The following is a 20,409-nucleotide window of genomic DNA, read 5'->3' on the forward strand; positions in this document are numbered from 1 at the left end:
CTCTTGCACCACACTTAGCACCCACCACCATGGCACACGTTTCAGCAGTGGCCCAACAGAGGTTCCTGGGGAATGGGAAGAGTACGGCTTCTCATTGGCTGCTGGGAGTAGCGTGGCCCACGGTGCCTGCTTTGAATTCATTGGCAATCCCGTGGCAAGGGGCAGGTGGTGTTTGGGAAATGGCATTGCTACCCCTCTTCCTGGGCCTTTCCAGTTTTCTCACAGTGCCAAGTGTGTGTGCCCTGGTTTAATGCCCCTGGCAGGTTTTGCAACACATCTGTCGGAAGTAAGTCCGGCTACAGAACTTAAACTTCAGCACCAAAGGGCAATAGGCGACCTTGTTCACATCTTTGCATTCTGGAGAAGGAAAATGAGAGAGAGGGAGACAGAGAGAGAGAGAGAGAGAGAGTTGAGAGAATGCAACCTTGGCTGGTCAGTGAGCACCCCCTGTCCTGCTCTGGTCAGTTGCTGTTAAGGTTCCCTTGCTGGCCTGGCACATCTGTTGTGCTTACTCCTTTTTGCCAAAGGTTGGTGTGGACACCCAGGCCAAGTTCCCACCTCGCATCTCACGGTTACTGGGTAATGAGATGTCAGGGTGGAAACTGAGCCGATAGAACCCCAGAGCAGTTCTGATTCTGAGGAGGATCAACAATCCGTGGGAGAGGAGCCTGCTCATCCCTCACAGGCACAGCAGCTGGCAGAGATTCCTCCTGCCGGCATTCCTGAGATAGATAGTGACCCGGGCAGTGAGAGAGTGTGGGAGGGGGGCTTGCTGGATGCTCGACACAGACACAAAGAGTGACGAGCGATGGAGGGCGCGGAAAGGAGGCGTAGCGCCCGTTTGGCACGCAAGCAACGGCCGCGTCCTGTGGACCCAAAGGAAAGTGGGAGGATCTCTCCCTAGCCCATAAGTTCAGGGTCTTCCCATGATTCTCCTTCAAACGGGGACCAACTGCCTACCCGGAGCATAGGCTACTCTGCTGTTCCTTACTTAGTCACTGGTGACTAGCATCTGAAAGAGTCATTAAGTTGTAAAAGGATTAAAGCCTTGAAAAGAATCCTTTTGTCTGTGTCTTGAGTTGGCTATTGGAGTGTACTGAAAGAGGCCTCTAGGGCGCTCCTGACATGAACCATGCCATGTGCCCCAAGTAGGGATGGATGAATTTGTCAATGTCAGTTTCTCTTAGTTTCTCATTTTTCCTATTTTAATTTCAGTTTTTCCTGAACTGTGAGAATTGTTCTAATCATAACTTCAGTTCATTTAAAAAAAAGAAAAGCAAGAAAATCTATTTTTGTGTGCATTCATCCAAATACATGCAATTTTATACCCAATTTTGTCTAAGATACACAGGTTTCCCAAGCAATTCTTTGAATTTGAATGTTATTTTCATGACTATACATATTTTTGTGTGCACTTTCCCCTATTATGCACATTTTTAATTGAGGAACTCCACTATAAAATTTGGGGAAGTGCAAATTTGGAAGGATAACTGAGTTTTGGTTTGCATCTTGCTTAGAAAGTGCAAAATTAGATAAGTACACATTAAAATGTGAACTGAACTCATTTCTCCCCCGTCCCTATCCCAAGACACTGTTCCATCCAGAGGGCTGCGCAAGATTACTTTTCCCAATGGAGAAATCTCTTTGCTTCCCCATGTCTGTAACATGAATGTAAAACCATCCCACGACATGGATACCTTCTGGGTTCTCCGTCGGTCCAGAGTGACACTTGCTCTCACATTGCTGCATCATCATCGGCTTCAGGGTCTCCACGCACTCGCTGGATGGCTGCCCTGTGTGGGTCACACACTGGACCAAACGCCTTTGCTGCCCAAAGCTGCACTGCCCAGAGCACTATGGGAAATAGCAAGGGAGATGTAGAAAGGTTGAGGTGGGTTAAGCAGAAAACAAAATCTGCTACTTTTTCTTTTTGTAGTTCCCCCCTTCCTCTTTTAACATGACCTCCTCCCACAGCTGCTTTTCTAACATTACTCCAGATCTGATTATTTTTAAAATGGTGCATGCATAAAGATATTAGAGGTTGTGTGCTTAAGTCTTTATAACAGGGGTGCAGAACCTTATACCCACAGACATAATCCGGTCCACCGGGCTCCACAATCTGGCCTGAGGAGCCTCATCGTGTTCTTCCAGGGAGGGCTTGGACTCCAAGGGAGCACAGAGGATGTGCCCGACTTGGCTGGTGCTAGTCCATTCAAGCAACACTTGCCATTTCCAGGGTGACAACAAGCAGCACAATCCCCCAGGGACTTGGCCAGGGACTATTCGGTCCAGAAACTTCACGGTCCAAAATAAGGCAACCAGATTGTGTTGGCCAGTTAACAATCTTAGTACCAGTACTTTTTATTATGCCAGTACTTTTCCATCTGCACTGGCTGCCAGTCTATTTCTGGGCCCGATTCAAAGCATTGGTTGTTGTTCAGTAATTCAGTCATGTCCGAATCTTCGTGACCCCATGGACCATAGCACGCCAAGCCTTCCTGTCCTCTGCTCTCTCCCGGAGTGTGCTTAAGTCCATATTCATTGCATTGGTGATGCTATCTAGCCATCTCATCCTCTGCCGTCCCCTTCTCCTTTTGCCTTCAGTCTTTCCCAGCATCAGGGTCTTTTCCAGAGAGTTTTCTCTTCACATTAGGTGGCCAAAATATTTGAGCTTCAGCTTCAGTATCTGTCCTTCCAATGAGCACTCAGCGTTGATTTCCTTTAGGATGGACTGATTTGACCTCCTTGCAGTCCAGGGGACGCGTAAGAGTCTTCTCCAGCACCACAGTTCGAAAGCATCAATTCTTCAGCGCTCAGCCTTCCTTATAGTCCAGCTCTCACAGCCGTACATTACTACTGGGAAAACCATAGCTTTGATTATACGGACGTTTGTCGGCAAGGTGATGTCTCTGCTTCTTACTATGCTGTCTAGGTTTGCCATAGCTTTCCTCCCAAGAAGCAAGTGTCTTTTAATTTCATGGCTGCAGTCATCGTCTGCGGTGATCTTGGAGCCCAAGAAAATAAAATCTGTCACTGCTTCCATTTCTTCCCCTTCTATATGCCAGGAAGTGATGGGGCCAGATGACATGATCTTTGTTTTTTTAATGTTGAGTTTCAAACCAGCTTTTGCACTCTCCTCTTTCACCCTCAACAAGAAGTTCTTTAGATCCTCTTCACTTTCTGCCATTAGAGTGGTATTGTCTGTGTATCTGAGGTTGATAATTCTCCTGGCAATCTTAATTCTGTCCTGTGATTCATGCAACCCAGCGGCGTTTCTCATAATGTACTCTGCATATAAGTTAAATAAGCAGGGCGACAATAGGCAGCCTTGTCATACTCCTTTCCCAATTTGGAACCAATCGGTAGTTCCATGTCTGGTTCTTACTGTTGCTTCTTGACCCTCATACAGGTTTCTCAGGAGACAGGTAAGGTGGTCCGGTACTCCCATCTCTTTAAGAATTTGCCACAGTTTGTTGTGATCCGCACAATCAAAGGCTTTAGCATAGTCAATGAAGCAGAAATAGATGTTTTTCTGGAATTCTCTTGCTTTCTCCATAACCAGCAAATGTTGGCGATTTGATCTCTAGTTCCTCTGCCTCTTCGGAACCCAGCTTGTACTTCCGGTAGTTCTCAGTTCACATACTGCTGAAGCCTAGCTTGTAGGATTGTAAGCATCACCTGGCTGGCATGTGAAATGAGCACAATTGTACAGTAGTTTGAACACTCTTTGGCGTTGCCCTTCTTTGGAATTGGAATGTAAACTGACCTTTTCCAGTCTTGTGGCCACTGTTGAGTGTTCCAAATTTGTTGGCATATTGAGTGCAGCACTTTAACAGCATCATCTTTTAGGATTTTAAAAAGCTCGGCTGGAATACTGTCATCTCCGCTAGCTTTGTTGTTAGTAAAGCTTCCTAAGGCCCACTTGACTTCACTCTCGAGGATGTCTGGCTCAAGTTCAGTGACCGCACTATCATGGCTATCAAGGACATTCAGATCTTTCCTGTATAGTTCTTCTGTGTATTCTTTCCACCTCTTCTTAATCTCATCTGCTTCTGTTAGGTCCCTGCCTTCTTTGCCCTTTATCATGCCCGTCTTTGCACAAAATGTTCCCTTGAGATCTCCAATTTTCTTGAAAAGATCTCTAGTCTTTCCCATTCTGTTGTTTTCCTCTATTTCTTTGCATTGTTCATTTAAGAAGGCCTTCTTGTCTCTCCTTGCTATTCTCTGGAACTCTGCATTCAGTTGGATATATCTTCCCCTTTCTCCCTTGCTTTTCGCTTCCCTTCTTTCCTCAGCTACTTGTAAAGCCTCATCAGACAGCCACTTTGCTTCCTTGCATTTCTTTTTCTTTGGGATGGATTGAGTTGCTGCCTCCTGAACAATGTTACGGACCTCTGACCATAGTTCCTCAGGCACTATGTCTATCAGGTCTAATCCCTTAAATCTATTCATCACCTCCACTGTGTATTCATAAGGGACATGATTTAGTTCATACCTGAATAGTTTAGTGGTTTTCCCTTCGTTCTTCAATTTAAGCTGAAATTTTGCAACAAGAAGCTCATGATCTGAGCCACAGTCAGCTCCAGGTCTTGTTTTTTACTGATTGTATAGAGCTTCTCCATCTTTGGCTGCAAAGGACATAATCAATCTGATTTCGATGTTGACCATCTGGTGATGTCCATGTGTAGAGTCGCCTCTTGTGCTGTTGGAAAAGAGTGTTTGCTATGATCAGTGTGTTCTCTTGGCAAAACTCTATTAGCCTTTGTCCTGCTTCATTTTGTACACCATGCTTGCCTGTTATCCTGGTGATTTCTTGACTTCCTACTTTAGCATTCCAATCCCCTATGATGAAGAGGACATATTTTTTTGGTGTTAATTCTAGAAGGTGTTGTAGGTCTTCATAGAACCGATCTACCTCAGCTTCTTCGGCCTCAGTGGTTGGGGCATAGACTTGAATTACTGTGATGTTGAATGGTTTGCCTTGGTTTCGTACTGAGATCATTCTATCATTTTTGAGATTGTACCCCAGTACTACTTTTCTCACCCTTTTATTGACTATGAGTGTTACTCCATTTCTTCTAAGGGATTCTTGCCCAGAGTTACGGATGTACGAAACACCTACCTGGCTCCACGCCGGGCAATCCGCGGTGGGGGGGAGGTGCTCCGTCCCTTCCCCCGGAATCCTTGATGGGGGGGGAGGCGATCCAGTCCTGCCCCCCGGAATCCTGCCCAGCCGGCTCCACTCCACAGCCAAGCCGCGGAGCCGCCAGCCGGCTCCAGCCGCTCGCAGCCAGACATCCGGCCGCTGGGCAGCCCTGCAGGGACGCAAATGGCAGCTGTCATAGCCGCCGCCATTTGTGTCCCTGTATTGAGCCGTGATAGGCTACGTAAATATTTACATAGCCTATCACGGCAGGGGGGAAAACCCCATCGTACGCAAATGGCGGTAGCTGCCGCCATTTGCATACGCTGGTTTTTTTTCACCCTGCCGTGATAGGCTACGTAAATACTTACGCAAATGGCGTCCCTGCATTAGCCGTGATAGGCTACATAAGTATTTACATAGCCTATCACGGCTATGAAGAGGAGGAAGTGAATGGCAGCTGCAGAACGGCCGCCATTCGCAAAGCAGCGCGGACGGGAGCAGGTAAGTGCTCCGTTTCGCGCGCGTTTTGTGGGTTGGGGGCGGCAGGGACTTTGTCCCGCGCGCCTTTTGTGGGTTGGGGGGGGCAGAGGCTTCATTCCACGATGGATTTCAGGGGGCTGAATGCACTGGCATTCGGCCTGACTGAGATCCGTCGCGGAATTCTCTGACATCCCTACCCACAGTAGTAGATATAACGGTTACCTGAATTAAATTCACCCATGCTTTCCATTTTAGTTCGCTGATTCCCAAGATGTCGATGTTCAATCTTGCCATCTCATGTTTGACCACCTCCAGCTTACCTTGATTCATTGACCTTACATTCCAGGTTCCTAAACAATATTGTTCTTTACAGCATCGGATTTTCTTTTCACCACCAGACACATCCACAGCTGAGTGTCCTTTCAGCTTTGGCCCAGCCGCTTCACTCTTTCTGGCGCTACTTGGAAATTCCCTCTGCTCTTCCCCAGTAGTATATTGGACACCTTCCAACCTGAGGGGCTCATCTTCCGGCATCATCTCTTTTAGCCTTGTGATGCGTTCCATGGGGTTTTCTTGGCAAGAATTTCCTTCTCCAGTGGACCACATTTTGTCAGAACTCTCCACCATGACCTGTCTATCTTGGGTGGCCCTGCACGGCATAGTTTATGGCTTCACTGAGTTACACAAGCCCCTTCACCACAACAAGGCAGTGATCCATGAAGGGGCAAAGCACTGGTACTAACATTCAAAGCTCTAAACAGTTTGGGGCCAGGTTATGTAGTACCTGCCTAGACCCTAAGGCCATCTTTTTTGTGAGCCCCCACTAAAGGAAGTGAGGTGGGTGGCCACCAGAAAGTGGGCCTTTTCTGCTGTGGCACCCTGGTTGTGGAATGAGCTTCCCAGAGTGCCTACATGGCGCTCCTTTTAATGTCAGGTGAAGACCTTTTCATTTTCCCAGGCATTTTAGTTTTTTAGTTTCTGTTTTATATCTGGTATTGTACTTTAATCTTTGCACTGCTGCTATCTTTTGTTTGGTTGTTATTTTTAGTTTTATACTGTGGTTTCAAACTTTATATTGCATTTTATCGTCTTTAACTGTCACACTTTTCAAACGTTTGACTAGGATGTACTCTGGATCCCTTATGAAATACCTCTGAGATTATTCTCTTTTGGGCCTCCCCTCCATGTATTCCACACCCCCAACATAGGTTAAAATAAACCAATATGGTAGACATTGGCTCTTTGCTCTTGGGTACAGCTCCTCCTAGTGGCCCATCCTGGAATAATACTTGAATTCTTCCATGAAACTTCAGGTAGGGATGTACGGACTGTGTAAAATCCGCAACGTCTGTGTTTCGTGGATGGTCAGTTGCCTTTTCTTCCATCGTCCTCTCACAGATGGATGCGAATTTTTTTTTTTCATCATGCGGAAGAAATACGTAAATAATTACCTGAGTATTTACGTAAGTATTTACATAATTTACCTCAGTATGTAACATTTAGTGTATTCTCCCCCATTCCATTCCACTTTTCCTCAGCAGAAACTTATGTATTTTTCTATGGATTTATATGCATAAATTTCAGGAAAGTAAAAAACATCATCCAAAAGTCCACAGACTCCATGCAGCCTGAGGGGGTCGCTCTGTATCAGAATCCGCAGATTGGATTCTTAGAAATCCGAGCTCATTTTAGTCCACCTTGAATTTCTCTAGCATGCCTAACTGCAGGAGGAAAATAGAGACATGGGGGTTTCGTACCTCTCCCCATTCGCCAGTGACCCACCGTGGGGGTGGGCAGCGTCGGAGGCTGCACCTTATGCTGGTGGGGGGTTTGGAATTCCCAGGACACTGGGAGGTTGGCAAGGTGGAGCTGTGGTCACCGCTTTTGCAAAGGACAATCCGGTGGCGGAAGCCAGGTCCACAGCTCGGGGTGCACTGCAAGGAGAGGGAGATATTAAGGCTAGGATGAAATTCCAAACAAAAAGACTGGCTGAACTCAGTGGAGGTGTTCTACTGGCACGTGCATCCGAACTTCAGGGATGATGGGAGGTAGGGACTTGCTGGACTGGTGTGTGTGCATTTGTGCATTATGGAATGGGTCAGCACAGGCACAGTGGGACAAGAACACAAGAAGAACCCTGTTGGATCAGAGCAAAGTTCCATTTAGCGCAGCATCCTTTTTCCCACACTGGGCAGCCCGATGCCTCCAGGAAGCCCAAAACAAGGGCATGCAGGCACCAGGGCTTCCTATCAGAGGTAGATTATCCCTGTACACAGAAGCTGCATTTAGCTCCCTGACAAACTGCCACTGATACACACACACACACACACACACACAGAGAGAGAGAGAGAGAGACAGACAAACAGACAGACAGGCTCCATAAGAACATGTAAGAAAACTGCTTGATCAGGCAAAAGGTTCATCTCATCCACCTTCCTGTTTCCCACAGGTGCCATTAGATGCATCTGGGAACTTGACAAGGTGTGAAGGCTTAAACTTCTCTGAATTGGAGGTACACTGCTTTTGAACGTGGGGCTCCATTGCTAGCTAATATGGGTATTAGTTGTCAGAAGAATCTAAGAGCTGTCATGTTGCATGAGAACTGGGTTAGATGGCCATTGTCTAGAGCAGGGGTGCACAACCTCTTCAGCGCCAAGGGCCACACTGAGTGTCTGCTCATGCATAGACACACCATTCACTCACTCAAATGGTGATTATCTTATATATGTTCCAATATACGATGGAGTGTCTCTCCAGGCATGAACCTACCCATACACTATATTCATCATTTAAGGCCCTCCTCCAGGTGCCTCCTGTGAGGGAGGCATTGAAGGTGGCAAGAAGCGAGAGGGCCATTTCAGTGGTGTCCCCCCCCCCCCGGTTATGCAATGATCTCCCTGACAAGGCCCGCCTGGCACCAACATTGTTATCATTTCAGCACCAGTTTATAGGGGTGGACGAAAGTCACTTAACCTTTCGTCAAAGCTTGTTCACGGTGGGGGGGAGGCGCTTCGCTGCTCCCCCCGCGAAGTTCAGGCCGGGGGGGGAGGCTTCCCACCTCGCCCCGGCCGAAATTCAGGCCGGGGAGGAGGCTTCCCGCCTCGCCCGGCCGCGGACTCGAAAGTTAAAAAAAAAAAAAATGCCCCCGTGATAGGCTACGTGACGATTAACGTAGCCTATCACGGCTAGATCTGCAAAGTGTCAAAGCTATGCATTGCCCTTATTTTCGCCATAGTCTACGTAATTCTTTACGTAGACTACAGCAACCAAATAAGGAACGGGAATGGTGGCTCCCTATGGGGGCCGCCATTATCCGTACGCGCTTTTTTTTTTTTTAAGTCACCCGTGATAGGCTACGTGACGATTAACGTAGCCTATCACGGCTGACTTTGCAAATCTAGCCATGATAGGCTACGTTAATCGTCACGTAGCCTATCACGGGGGCGTTTTTTTTTTCTTTTATTGGAATGGCGGTGGCGGCAGCTGGTCAAAAGACTGGCTGCCGCTCCCGCCCCGCACGAACACCCGCCGAACCGCCGGCCGGACCCGCCGCCGGGAGGGACATTCGGCGAAGGTAAGTCCCGTCCCGGGGGGGGGTGCGGGGTGCGGGGTGGGCGGAGGATTTCTCCCCGAAACTTGTTCGGGGGGCCGAACACGTTGGCGCTCGGCCCCCCGAAGTTTCGGGGAGAAATTCTCCGCCATCCCTACCAGTTTAAGACCTTCCTCTTCTCTCAGGCATTTGGCAGCCTATGATGAGGTTGTAATCAGGTCCTGGATTTTTCTTATTGTTGACTGTTGAAAATTGTTTTAGATATATTCATGTCTCCATGCATGGTGCCTGTTTATATGTTTATATGTAAGTGGTTTTTATAATGCAATTTTAAGGTCTTCATCTTGGTAAACCTCCCAGAGAGCTTCAGATATTGGACGGTATAGAAATGTAATAAATGAAATGATATTTATAAAAAATGTTCAGTATAAGACTCGGGGTTGGGGTGGGGCGTGTGCTGCATTCCTTTGGGGCATAATCTGTGAGGAGCTGAGTTCCCCTATACCCCCCCTCACACACATACACACACACACACTACCCCCACTCGGATACACATCTACTCTCTCACACACACAGTTACTTCCTCACCCTGACTCACACATACACACGTCTACTCACTCACAGCTTTAACCCTTCCCTTCCCTCTACCACTGAAAATAACAAAAAGAAAACCACGCTCTGGGAACAGGCTCTGTGGTTTTCACTATAGAAGCTTTGTTCCTAGAGCATTTCTGGAAGCAAGCAGGAATCTTTCAGCCCTGCTTTCTAGGACCATCTAGGAAAGAGGCTTCCAAGGAAGGAACCACAGAGCCCATTCCTAGTGTGTGTGTGTGTGTGTGTGTTTACTTTTTTCAGCAGCAGCAGATGTTGGGGGACTGGGGGACTGCCGGACAGGGTTTGGGGGACACCTGTGGCCCGCAGGCTGCTCTGTTTGCACCCCTGGTCTAGAGACACATACCTCAGACCAGTCCAGGGCAGCCCATTCCGGGGGGCATGTCTGGTTATTACAGGGCTCCAGCACACGGGGGCGCAGCAGGCTGCAGGAGGAGTCATCCAGTATTTTTTCTTCGGTGGTGGAGACCTTGCGCCGGCAGGTCACGCTCCGGGTGCGCACTCCCTGGTTGCAGCTGCGGCTGCATTCGGACCAGTTCCCAATGACCCAGCTGATGAAGACAGGAGGCAGAAAGCAAAGGGGTGGGCAGTGAAGGATGCCATTTTGGGGAGGGTTAACTACATGTTGATGCCAAGCATCTGCAGGGAGAGTCAGGATTTGTCCGATCACAACCTGAAACTCAATAACTTTGTCTCATGGAACTCAACAGGAAGCATTGAGAATGAGGTCAGCCCATATCTACACAGCTTCACCCTTCCTTTGCATAATCCCACCCTTTGTTTAATTTCTTGGTCACGGTAGAATGTAATACTAAAATTGATGGAGCCCAAGGAAATGATTTCTCTTTCTCTCTCTCTCTCTCCCCGCCCCCCTTTGTATGTTTTACTCTGCCTTAGTTTCCCTCCAGGTTTCTGTCTGTGTACATATTCCCTTCCCTTCTCATTCCTTCCCTTCCCAAAACTTTGCCTTTCCCTGCTCTGCCTCAGTTTCCTTCCAGACACCTCTCTATCTGTCTCTCCCTGTGTTTCTTCCTTCCTTACTATAATTGCAACTATTGATAAAAAAAAAAAACAATGACAAAGATGTTCGCTGAAATGACTTTCTACATGTAAATTCAAAACCTGGGAGTTTCTTTCCTTCCTTGCTCCCAACCTCAGCCTCCGGTCCCTTCTGGGGAATAGCTCCTGCACACCAGCACACCTCTAGACACAGCCACACAGATGTGGGCAAGGATCAAACTCACCTTGGCGGACATGGCTCAGTGTTACACAGTCTTTGCCTCTCGGGCAGCTTTGTTTCTGGGGTGCAGAAATGGTTGAACACCGTAGAACTGTCAGCCTGGTTCCTGCATACGACTGACTGAACTTGACTGCCTGTAGGATGGTTGGGGTGCTGAGTGAGGATGCTAAGACTCAAAGAACAGAAGAAAGCAACTTCTCACCCTCCCCAGGCACCTTGAACATCTCCTCGCCAAATAGTCTTGTGTTTCAACACCAGTGATCGCCTCCCACAAGCCCCCAGAATTTTTTAAAAGATGTGTGGACATGAGATACTGTGTATGCTAATGGGGGGGGGGGGAGTTTGCTACTGGGTGTAGATTTCAGCTTCCTGGAAAAGCCAACTTTAAGTTTCTAGAGCAGGGCTCCCCAGCCTTTTTTGGACCTGTGGGCACATTTGGGAATTTGAGAATCTGCTGTGGGCACCACCACAAAATGCCTAATCATTGCTTTGGCATCTACTTGTCACATCTATGGATCTTAGGCTGAATCTCACTCAGCAAAAACTTTTGTTTCGTGTCTATTGAACACTGCCACATCTCTTTAATAAAGGAATGTCTAATTCAACTAATTGCTGATGGTGCAATGCAGTTAACATTTCTTTTAAACTTATGTTTTGACAATGTCTAGTAGCTGCTTCTTTTGAGATGGGAGGTTATTACACAGATAAATTTTGTACTGGTCTGGAACAGTCTTTAATATTCACTGATGTATGCACTCTTTTAAATTTTTTACCTGCTTCATGGAAATTAACAAGTAGTCAGTGAAAATGGATCCTCTGCACCCTTTTGACAGCTCAAAGAGTGAGATTACAACATTGGAAGGATAAACGTTCACCTCCTCCAATGAAATGGATTGAAGACCTTACAACGCTTTCAATATTTGAATACGTGGTATATAGACACCACCATCAAATGCATACTTATTTGGATAATTGGTCCACTTTTGTTGAAGCCTATGTATAATTGGTAGAAAGCTGTATGCATTTCACACGTATTCATTGCTATGATACAAATCCATGCACATATATTTTTAAAATGTGCGTTACACGTTTTTTCTAATTTTCCTAATGTAATGCATTTTAACATTAACATTTCACATTTCACTAAGATATGTGTGAACCTTCCCCTAATATACACATTTCTGTATGCACGGTTTGATTGGAGAACTCCACTGCAAAATTTGAAGCAGTGTGGATTTTGAAGGCTAAGTTTTAGCCCACCTATTGCTTCAAACGCGCTAAATTAGATAAATTCACATTAAAATGTGAAACAGATGCATTTCTCTTCCACCCCTATCCTATTTGTGAGCAGAGAAACTGGGGGACCATTTCACTGAATTCCTCCACGGGGAGGAGAAATTCTCCAACAGTTTCTTAAGGGTGGGGCTTACTCTGAACTGTGGCTATAGCACAACTTTTGCCTTCACCCACAACCAGGTGTGTGTTTTTTGCTTGTCTGGCTGCTGTTGCAAGTCACAACTTCTAGGGGAAGGGGGGGGATGAGAAAAAGGAAACACTCCGAAATGTCTTTGAATAAATTTTGGCTCTACTGGAAATGACATGACATCTCAAGTGATCCCAGCTAGGGCTAACATGGGTCCCTGATTGGGTCCGGGAATCCGTCAGGCTCCCCACCCCCCGCCAACGCCTGCACTTCCAGACTGCACCCGCCGAGCCTCTGGCCTCGCTTGCTCTGCTCACGCCCTCCTGGATGTTCCCCGCACTCACCTGGACCTGTCCACGAGCACTCGCTGTTTTCCCAAGCTTGTTTTTATGAAAAAAGGAGGCATTTAAAAATGCACATATTTAAATAGGCACAAACCTTTCCGAGCCCGAATGTGCACATATTTTAATGTGCGAATTTTTAAAAAAGACTATTTTTTCCATAAAAACAAGCTCAGGAAAATGGCGGGTGCCCGCGGATGGGATCCAGGGTGAGTGTAGGTGGCTCAGCAAACTTGTGGGGGCTCAAGCATGGGTCCGGGGGAGACTCAAGCAAGGGCTGTGCTTCAGCTAGTGCCTGCCAAAACCGGACAGTGGTGGGTCCATCCATCCCTAATCCCAGCCAAATAGGGATCATGCAGTGGCCTATGTAGCCAATCAGATACGTAAAGCTTAATCATAATCCAGGCTTTATCTCTCCCCTTTTCCCTTCGGAGATCTCCACTATAGCAATCCTTACCTCCGGCACAGATGGCTGAACATTTTGTCCATGCGACATAGTGCCATAAGTACTGGGTCACAGAACCACCAGTGATGGGTGCATTGAACTTATACCGAATCCTCTGCAGCTCTTCCCGCACAAGGACCTACAGAGAGGGGACAACCACATCACAGCACTGGGGATGGGAAACTGGAGCACCTCTCACTCATGCCCAAATGGATAAGCACAAAATTCACTGTTGGAATAAGCACCTTGGGGGTTTGGAAGGGGGAAGAGATTTTTTTTTTTTCTTGACTGTCTGTAAGTGTTGACAGCTCCTGTTTCTGCTTGCTGCCTTAATAGCCCCTTTGTTGCATTACCCCTCAAATTTTACCCTTTATTATTAAATAAAAAATAAAATAAAATAAATCTCAGCCAATCAGGGATCATGCACTGGACAGGATAACATCACAATGCCTATGAAGCCAATCAGGGATCACGCACTGGACAGGATAACATCACAATGCCTATGAAATCAATCAGATTTAACTATGTGATGATGTCACAAATGGAGCCAATTAGAATGATGGGCACTATTTCTTGTACTGGTCACCATATCAGTTTCACCATATAACTGCCCAAAGAGAGAACCCCATTTTGAGTCTTATGAAGGTTTCTGCAAAATCAACCCTTCCTCTCGCCCAGCACAGATGTTGGCTCAGCACTGTAACCAACCATGACGATGAGGGTGATGTTGGTTGGCCCTAGGGCCTCCAGTGACTCCAGTTCATCCTGTGAGCGCCTGTAGTGGAATGTGGTCCCAGCAATGTCAAAGCGCCGGGGAGGGTCAATAGAGAGTTTCCCATTGACAAAGTACTCATCATTCTCCCCTCTCAGAGCTGCGAAGAGAAGCCAAGAGAAAGTGTCTAAGGTAAAGATGGATGGTTCTTTGATGTTTCACACTTGATGAAAGAAGGCCAAGATACCAATCACTAATGATGGTAGGGAATACAGTATATGGGAAACAGAGAGAGTGGGGGGTCTATTTTCAGGTTGGGAGGGGAGAACGACATGCAAAGCTAGAGGTAAGAGGTCACCTCAAGGACATCAGGCCTGAGGCCTTTCCAGGCACCTCACCAAGATAGCTCAGAGAAAGGTTGAGTTCCCGGATGTCAATATGCACCGATCCTTTGGGGATCCATATCACCTCTTCATAGCCTGCAGGACAAATTATGAATGTGAGCCCAGGGAATTATAACAGACTGTTTCAAGGCTTAAATTGGGTGTGCAAATTTGGCACAAAGGACGTGGGGCACATGCGAAGTGGTCCTATACCATCCGGAGATTCACCTTCTGCCTACCTCTGCTCTACATCAACAGAGAACTAGCCTGCTCCATGTTCTGCCTGATGGCCCTTCAGATCTTTGAAGGACAATATCATGTCTCCCCTTACTCTTCTCTAGGCCAAATTCTTTCAGCCAGTACTTGAAAGGTTATCACAGAGAGGAAGGCCAGGATCTCTTCTCCATCATCCCAGAGGGCAGGACGCGGAAGAATCGGCTCAAGTTACAGGGAGCCAGATTCCGGCTGAACATCAGGAAAAAACTTCCTGTCTGTTAGAGCAATACGACAATGGAACCGATTCCCTAGGGAGGCAGTGGGCTCTCCCACGCTGGAGGCATTCAAGATGAGGGTGGACAGCCACCTGTCAGTGATGCTGTGACTTGGATTCCTGCACTGAGCAGGGGCCAGGGGGTTGGACTCAATGGTCTTGTAGGCCCCTTCCAACCCTACTCTTCTATGATTCTGTGATTTCTTATAGGACTTGGTTTCTGTCAGCCCATGAGACTGCCTTATATCATTGCTCCATCCATATCATTGCTCCATCCAGTGCAGTATAGTCTGCTGTGATCGGCAGCAGGTCTCCATGTTTCCAGGCAGAAAGGGGGCTTTTAGACTAGGGGTGTTGGAGGAATCTATCCAGGGGGTGAAGTTTACCAAGCTTTCATCAGCTTGGCCTCCCAGACTCTAGCTCACTTACCCGTGAGCTGGCCAGACTCTATCAAGCCAGGTCAGCTCATGGATTTTTGGGTTTGTTTGTTTTTAAATTACCATTTATGCAAATCACATCTGTAATTTATGCATATTTTGACCATAATATGCTTAATTTACATGAATTGCGGCTGTAATAATATGCTTAATTTGCATAAATTGCACTTGAAATTTGCACAAAAGTAAGCATATTACAGCTCCAATTTGCACAACTTAAGCAAATTATGGCCAGAATTTTCATAAATTGTGCAAATTGCAGCTGCCATTTGCATAAATGGCAAAAAAAATCCGAGAAAGTTCCTGGATTGCAGGCAGAAATTCTGCAGTTTGGTTCACAAATGCAAAGCCAGGGGCTCCCAGCTCTGGGGAAATCTGGTGAGCCCCAAAAGGGCCAGATTTTCCCACAATGGCCATCTGTGTTTTAGGGCCCTGATACCTAAGGTCATTTTAGCTGGAGATGTCAGGGATTGAACCTGGGACCTTACTCTGTGGAAATCACATACCCTGTCACTGAGTTATGACATTCCCTCAATGTAACTGGTGGGAAGATGCAAATAGGTTTTACAGCGATAGGAACTCAGGGTCCCTGATTAGAATTGTATGCAAATTTCATTTTTGCTAAGAAAACAAGTGAGCACAATTTGTTTAAAGCCCTGAATATGTTTGCAAGAACATGTCCACTGACAACATTCACAAATTGCTGAACATGTGCTCACGTTCAATTTGCACAACTTTCCCAGTGTGATTTCATGAAAATTTCCTAATTTGTGCAAGTTTTCCTGTAGACTCAGTCAGCCCTGCTTTAGTCTATGAAGGAAAGTTGCGCAAATTAGGAAAGTTGCATAGATGTTGGGAAATTTGCACAATTTTCCTGTTCATGCAGAGCATGCAGTGATCACAAGTGCAAACAGGAATCAGGCACAAGACAAGCAGCAAGATAATATTCAGAGATCCTAGCAATCTTGAATATTGCTCATTTGCCCATCCCCGTCCCTGATCCAGAGAAAGTGCCAATCCTTATGTAGCCAAAATGGCACCACCCACACACAAGAAGGAGGAATCAGAAGATTCAGGGGAATCCCAAGGAATCCCAAGTTTTGCAGACACATAAAATATTTGGGGGGGGGGAATCACTAAAGGGGGGGATGACCTCAAAAACATCCCAATGAGGAATGAGTATGGTCAGTGGTTTCAGAATGCTGACTGGTTGTTGGGGAAGAGCACCAGAAAACCATGGGGAGGAGAAAGGAATGGAATGGGTGGAACTTTATGCTGCAACATTTTGTTGTATGGCCCACTTGTGTTGATCTATTTAGAGACAACAGAATTGGATCAGAGCCAACCACACAGGGAAGTTAGAGCCTCTGATGGTCCAACTCCATGCATTATTGTGAAGCAAAGACAGAGCTTGGCCAGATGTGGTTATTTTTGATGTGGTGAACACAACATGTAGCCAAGATCTGAGTCCCACTGAAGCCAATGAGGTTTCTGGGTGAAGACAGTGGTTCATCCATGCTGTGAGTCCAATTTGACAGATATGCACATGAGTGAACAAAGCTCTGCTTCAGCCAGCCATCTTTCCCCATGTTTTCAGGCAGCTTGCCCAAATATCTTCAAAGCACCAAATGTATATTTATCTGGTTATCCATTCAGCCATTGTGTGGTTGTCATCATTTCATTTTAAACCTGAAAACATGTTGAAAAGAACTGCAAAACAGCTGGTGGGACTGAGAGTTCACAACATGACAGATACTGGCCGATCAGTACCACCCTCAGGCAAAACATCCTCATTTAAGCTCTACTTGCACAACTTTTTTTTTAAAGAGCTCTTCTCAGAATAGAGGAAGTTCATCTGTTTGCATAGTGGTAAAACTGCCTCTGCAACTCCTATGGTGATACATTCGTATGCCCTCCAGGACTTACTCCCACCTCCATCGGGCAGCGAATGGTTGAAGATTCCTTCAATGGTTTCACAGGTGCTCCCGTCTCCTCCACACACACGACATTTGTCTTCCTTGGTGTCTGAGCCAAGGGTGCGGTCACAGCCCACATGCTTATGGGAAATAATTGAGCAGAGATTATGGAGGAGAACATCACAAGAGCCCTGCTAGATCAGACCAAAGGCCTCTCTAGTGAGCATTCTGTACACACAGTGGCCAACCAGCTTTCACTGGGAAGCCCACAAGCAGGACAAGAGTGCAACAGCACTCTTCCATTCGTGTTCCCCAAGAACTGTTGTACATGGGCACGCTGCCTGTGATACTGGAGGTAATATATAGCCATCATGACTAACAGCCATTGCTAGCCTTATCCTCCATGAATTTGTCTAATCTCGTTTTAGAGCATCTGTGGTAGCGAATTCCATTGTTCAACTCTGTGGTGTGTGAAGAGGTCCTTCCCTTTACCCATCCTGGATCTCCCACCAATCGGCTACAGGGGATGACCCCAGTGGGTTCTAGTATCAGAAGAGAGGGAGAAAAATGTCTACCTCTCCACTTTCTCCACACCAGGCATAATTTTGTACATCTCTATCAAATCTCCCCTTCCTTGCCTTTTTTCTAAGCTAAACAGTTGCAGACGTTGTAACCTTTCCACGTAGGGAGTGCTCCAGCCACTTGATCATTTTTAGTTTCCTTTTTCCAACTCTCCAGTATCCTTTTTTTAAGTTGTGGTGGTTCTTTGTTTATTTTTAGTTTTACTTCAGATCCTATTTGAAAACCATTTAGATCCCTCCCTACCACATGCTTCTGAAGTGTGTTGCAACTACAGTCCTACTGAGAAGATGAGAAGAGCTGTGTTGGTTCAACCCAGGAGGCCATCTAATCCAGCACCCTGCTGACCACAGTGGCCCATCAGATGCCTCCAAGAATACCACCAGCAGGACCTCTTGTTTTTCACCAGGATCTAGTATTCAGAGACAGACTGCTTCTGAACATGGAAGCTCCACACAGACATCATGGCTAGCAGTGGTTTATTATTACATTTACATCCCACCTTTATTCATCTTACAAGGAGCCTAAGGGGGCTTTCATGGTCCCCCTCCTCTCCATTTTATCTTCACAACAACACTGTGAGGTACGTTAGGCTGAGAGTCAGTAACCGCCCCAAAGTCACCCACTGAGCTTCATGACTGAGTGGAGACTAGAACCCAGATCTCCCTAACCCCAGTCCAATACTCTCACCACTACACCACACTGGCTTTTCATAAGTACACGGAACACCTCAACAAGAGTCCTACTGGAGCATGCAAATGGTCCATCTTCTCCAGCATCTAGTTTCCCACAGTGACCAACCAGATTCTTCTGGGTAGCCCACAAGCAGGGGATGAAAGCAACTGGCCCCTGATGTTGTTGCTTGCCGGAAAATGGTATTGACAGGTTTGCTACCTCTAAACATGGCTACCAGCCAATAGAAGGTCCATTCTCCATCCATTGCCCTCCATCAGTTGCTCTCCATCAGCTGCCTTTTGAAACCAACCCAGCCAGTGCCTATGGCTATGAATTGTGGCAGTGAGTTCCTTCAGTTAATCCTCCCTTGCATGAAGAAGGATTTTCTTTTTCGTCTGGAATCAACAACTTCCTATCACTTTTATTGGGTGGCTCACGATTCTAATATTATGAAAGAGGGAGGAAGACATCCCTCCATCTATATTCTCCAACCATACATAACTTTCTAAACCTCTATCACGTCTACCCCCTTTAGCCACTTTTCTTTTCAAAACTCAAAAGCTCTAAATGCTCTAGTCTTCTCTTGCAGAGGGGGTATTGAACCTCTTCCAGCCCAAGGGTTGAAATTCATTTTGGAGATGCTCTCAGAAGCCACGTTCCAGTTGTGGATATCTGAGAGCTGAAAGGAAAAGGGGCTGAAAGGAAAAGGGGTATGACCAAAAAACACCAGCCTATTTTAGCTCAAAGCTTAGCTCTTACAGACAGTCACTAAGCCTTAGGAGAGGCATTTCAGCCTCTCAGAATGGGGAAAACTGCACAAAAGCTGGGACACTTCCAAATGATCTGTGGCTGGGGCAAAAGTAGCAGGGCCTTCTGGGAATCACCAGAGGGCCTCCACCCCTGAGGTTCTACACCCCTATCCTAATCATATTCTTGCTTACACCCTCCCTCCTAATTAAACTCCCCAAAGCTGCACATCAAACCTGAATCACAACTCAGTGACATACAGGCAGAGAGGAGCAGTGGCTAGCTAGAGCAACAGTGCAATCACCTTGCATTCTCCATTGACACAGATGTCGTTAGAGTCCTGGCGGCACGAGGTCCCATCCACCACGGCTGCAGCTCTCTCTGTGTAGAAGTTGAAGCCTTCAGCCAAGCAGTTGAGTGAGCAGGACTTTACACCACCTGCAGGGAGAGATGTAGTTCAATTGGATGGAACTGGAGAGCAAATCTATTTTTGCCAGCAGGCAATGCCCTTTCCAGCCACAATAAATGTGCATTTGGGTGCTAAGTTATTGCAAGGATCTAAACCAATTCCCTTGTTGCAGCTGCTCAACCTGTGGCAGGCAAATTGGATTTCCCCTACATGAATTTGCAGTGCTCTACCAGTGGGGCAATCCAATTTCTGCACCTGGGTCCAGTTATGGCCAAATGATGTGCTACAAGATATAAATTTATCAATGAAAATCTCCTAAGAGCACCAAGATAAAAACCCACAGAGGAGGCTACCTGTTGCATCTCTGTATGATTCTCTGTGCTTTGTCTCCTTTGGTGCAATTTGAGCATTCAGTCATTCCCAACACAGCAATGCAGGAAAATAACTTGACCTCCAGAGACAGCCAGCTGTGACCCTGGATGAGTCATTAGTCTGGGCTGATCTCATTCCAATTTCTCTCTGATCAGAATGGGTGATTCTGCCCTACCTCTGCATTGGGTGATAATTGTTCACTGAATCACTCCTGATGCAAAAGAACAACCAACCCTCTGCAGAGCCTGCCCATTATATCTCTGTACGGGTCCCTGTTCTGAAATCAAGAGGTGTGCCCATATCAGTGACTCATCCAGAAACACAGAGGGTGAGAAACTCTTACGCTTTCTTCTTCAAAAAGGAGACCCTTTCGAGAGCAAGAACAAACCAGACCTATCATTTGAATTGGGGAGTTGGAAGTGGAGAAAGGATTGCTCAGACACAAGAAGTTT

General features: G+C 46.6%; 1 protein-coding gene across 1 annotated transcript in view; it reads right to left on the minus strand.

Moving 5' to 3' along the window:
- Positions 1 to 216: 216 nt before the first annotated feature.
- Positions 217 to 20,409, minus strand: part of ADAMTS10 (ADAM metallopeptidase with thrombospondin type 1 motif 10) — an 80,993-nt gene continuing 60,800 nt past the window's right edge. The window contains exons 15-24 of the mRNA XM_084825529.1: positions 19,481 to 19,614; positions 17,192 to 17,315; positions 14,348 to 14,428; positions 13,946 to 14,109; positions 13,250 to 13,376; positions 11,033 to 11,162; positions 10,135 to 10,339; positions 7,384 to 7,560; positions 1,698 to 1,854; positions 217 to 357 (exon numbers count right to left, since the gene is read on the minus strand). Of these exons, the coding sequence (XP_084681655.1) occupies positions 248 to 357; positions 1,698 to 1,854; positions 7,384 to 7,560; positions 10,135 to 10,339; positions 11,033 to 11,162; positions 13,250 to 13,376; positions 13,946 to 14,109; positions 14,348 to 14,428; positions 17,192 to 17,315; positions 19,481 to 19,614 (1,409 nt within the window). The 3' untranslated portion in view covers positions 217 to 247. The remainder of the gene's footprint in view (positions 358 to 1,697; positions 1,855 to 7,383; positions 7,561 to 10,134; positions 10,340 to 11,032; positions 11,163 to 13,249; positions 13,377 to 13,945; positions 14,110 to 14,347; positions 14,429 to 17,191; positions 17,316 to 19,480; positions 19,615 to 20,409) is intronic.

Source organism: Heloderma suspectum, chromosome Z (genome assembly GCF_057233095.1).
Source record: "Heloderma suspectum isolate Gila_16-S chromosome Z, 16-S_ref, whole genome shotgun sequence".
Lineage (NCBI taxonomy): Eukaryota > Metazoa > Chordata > Lepidosauria > Squamata > Helodermatidae > Heloderma > Heloderma suspectum.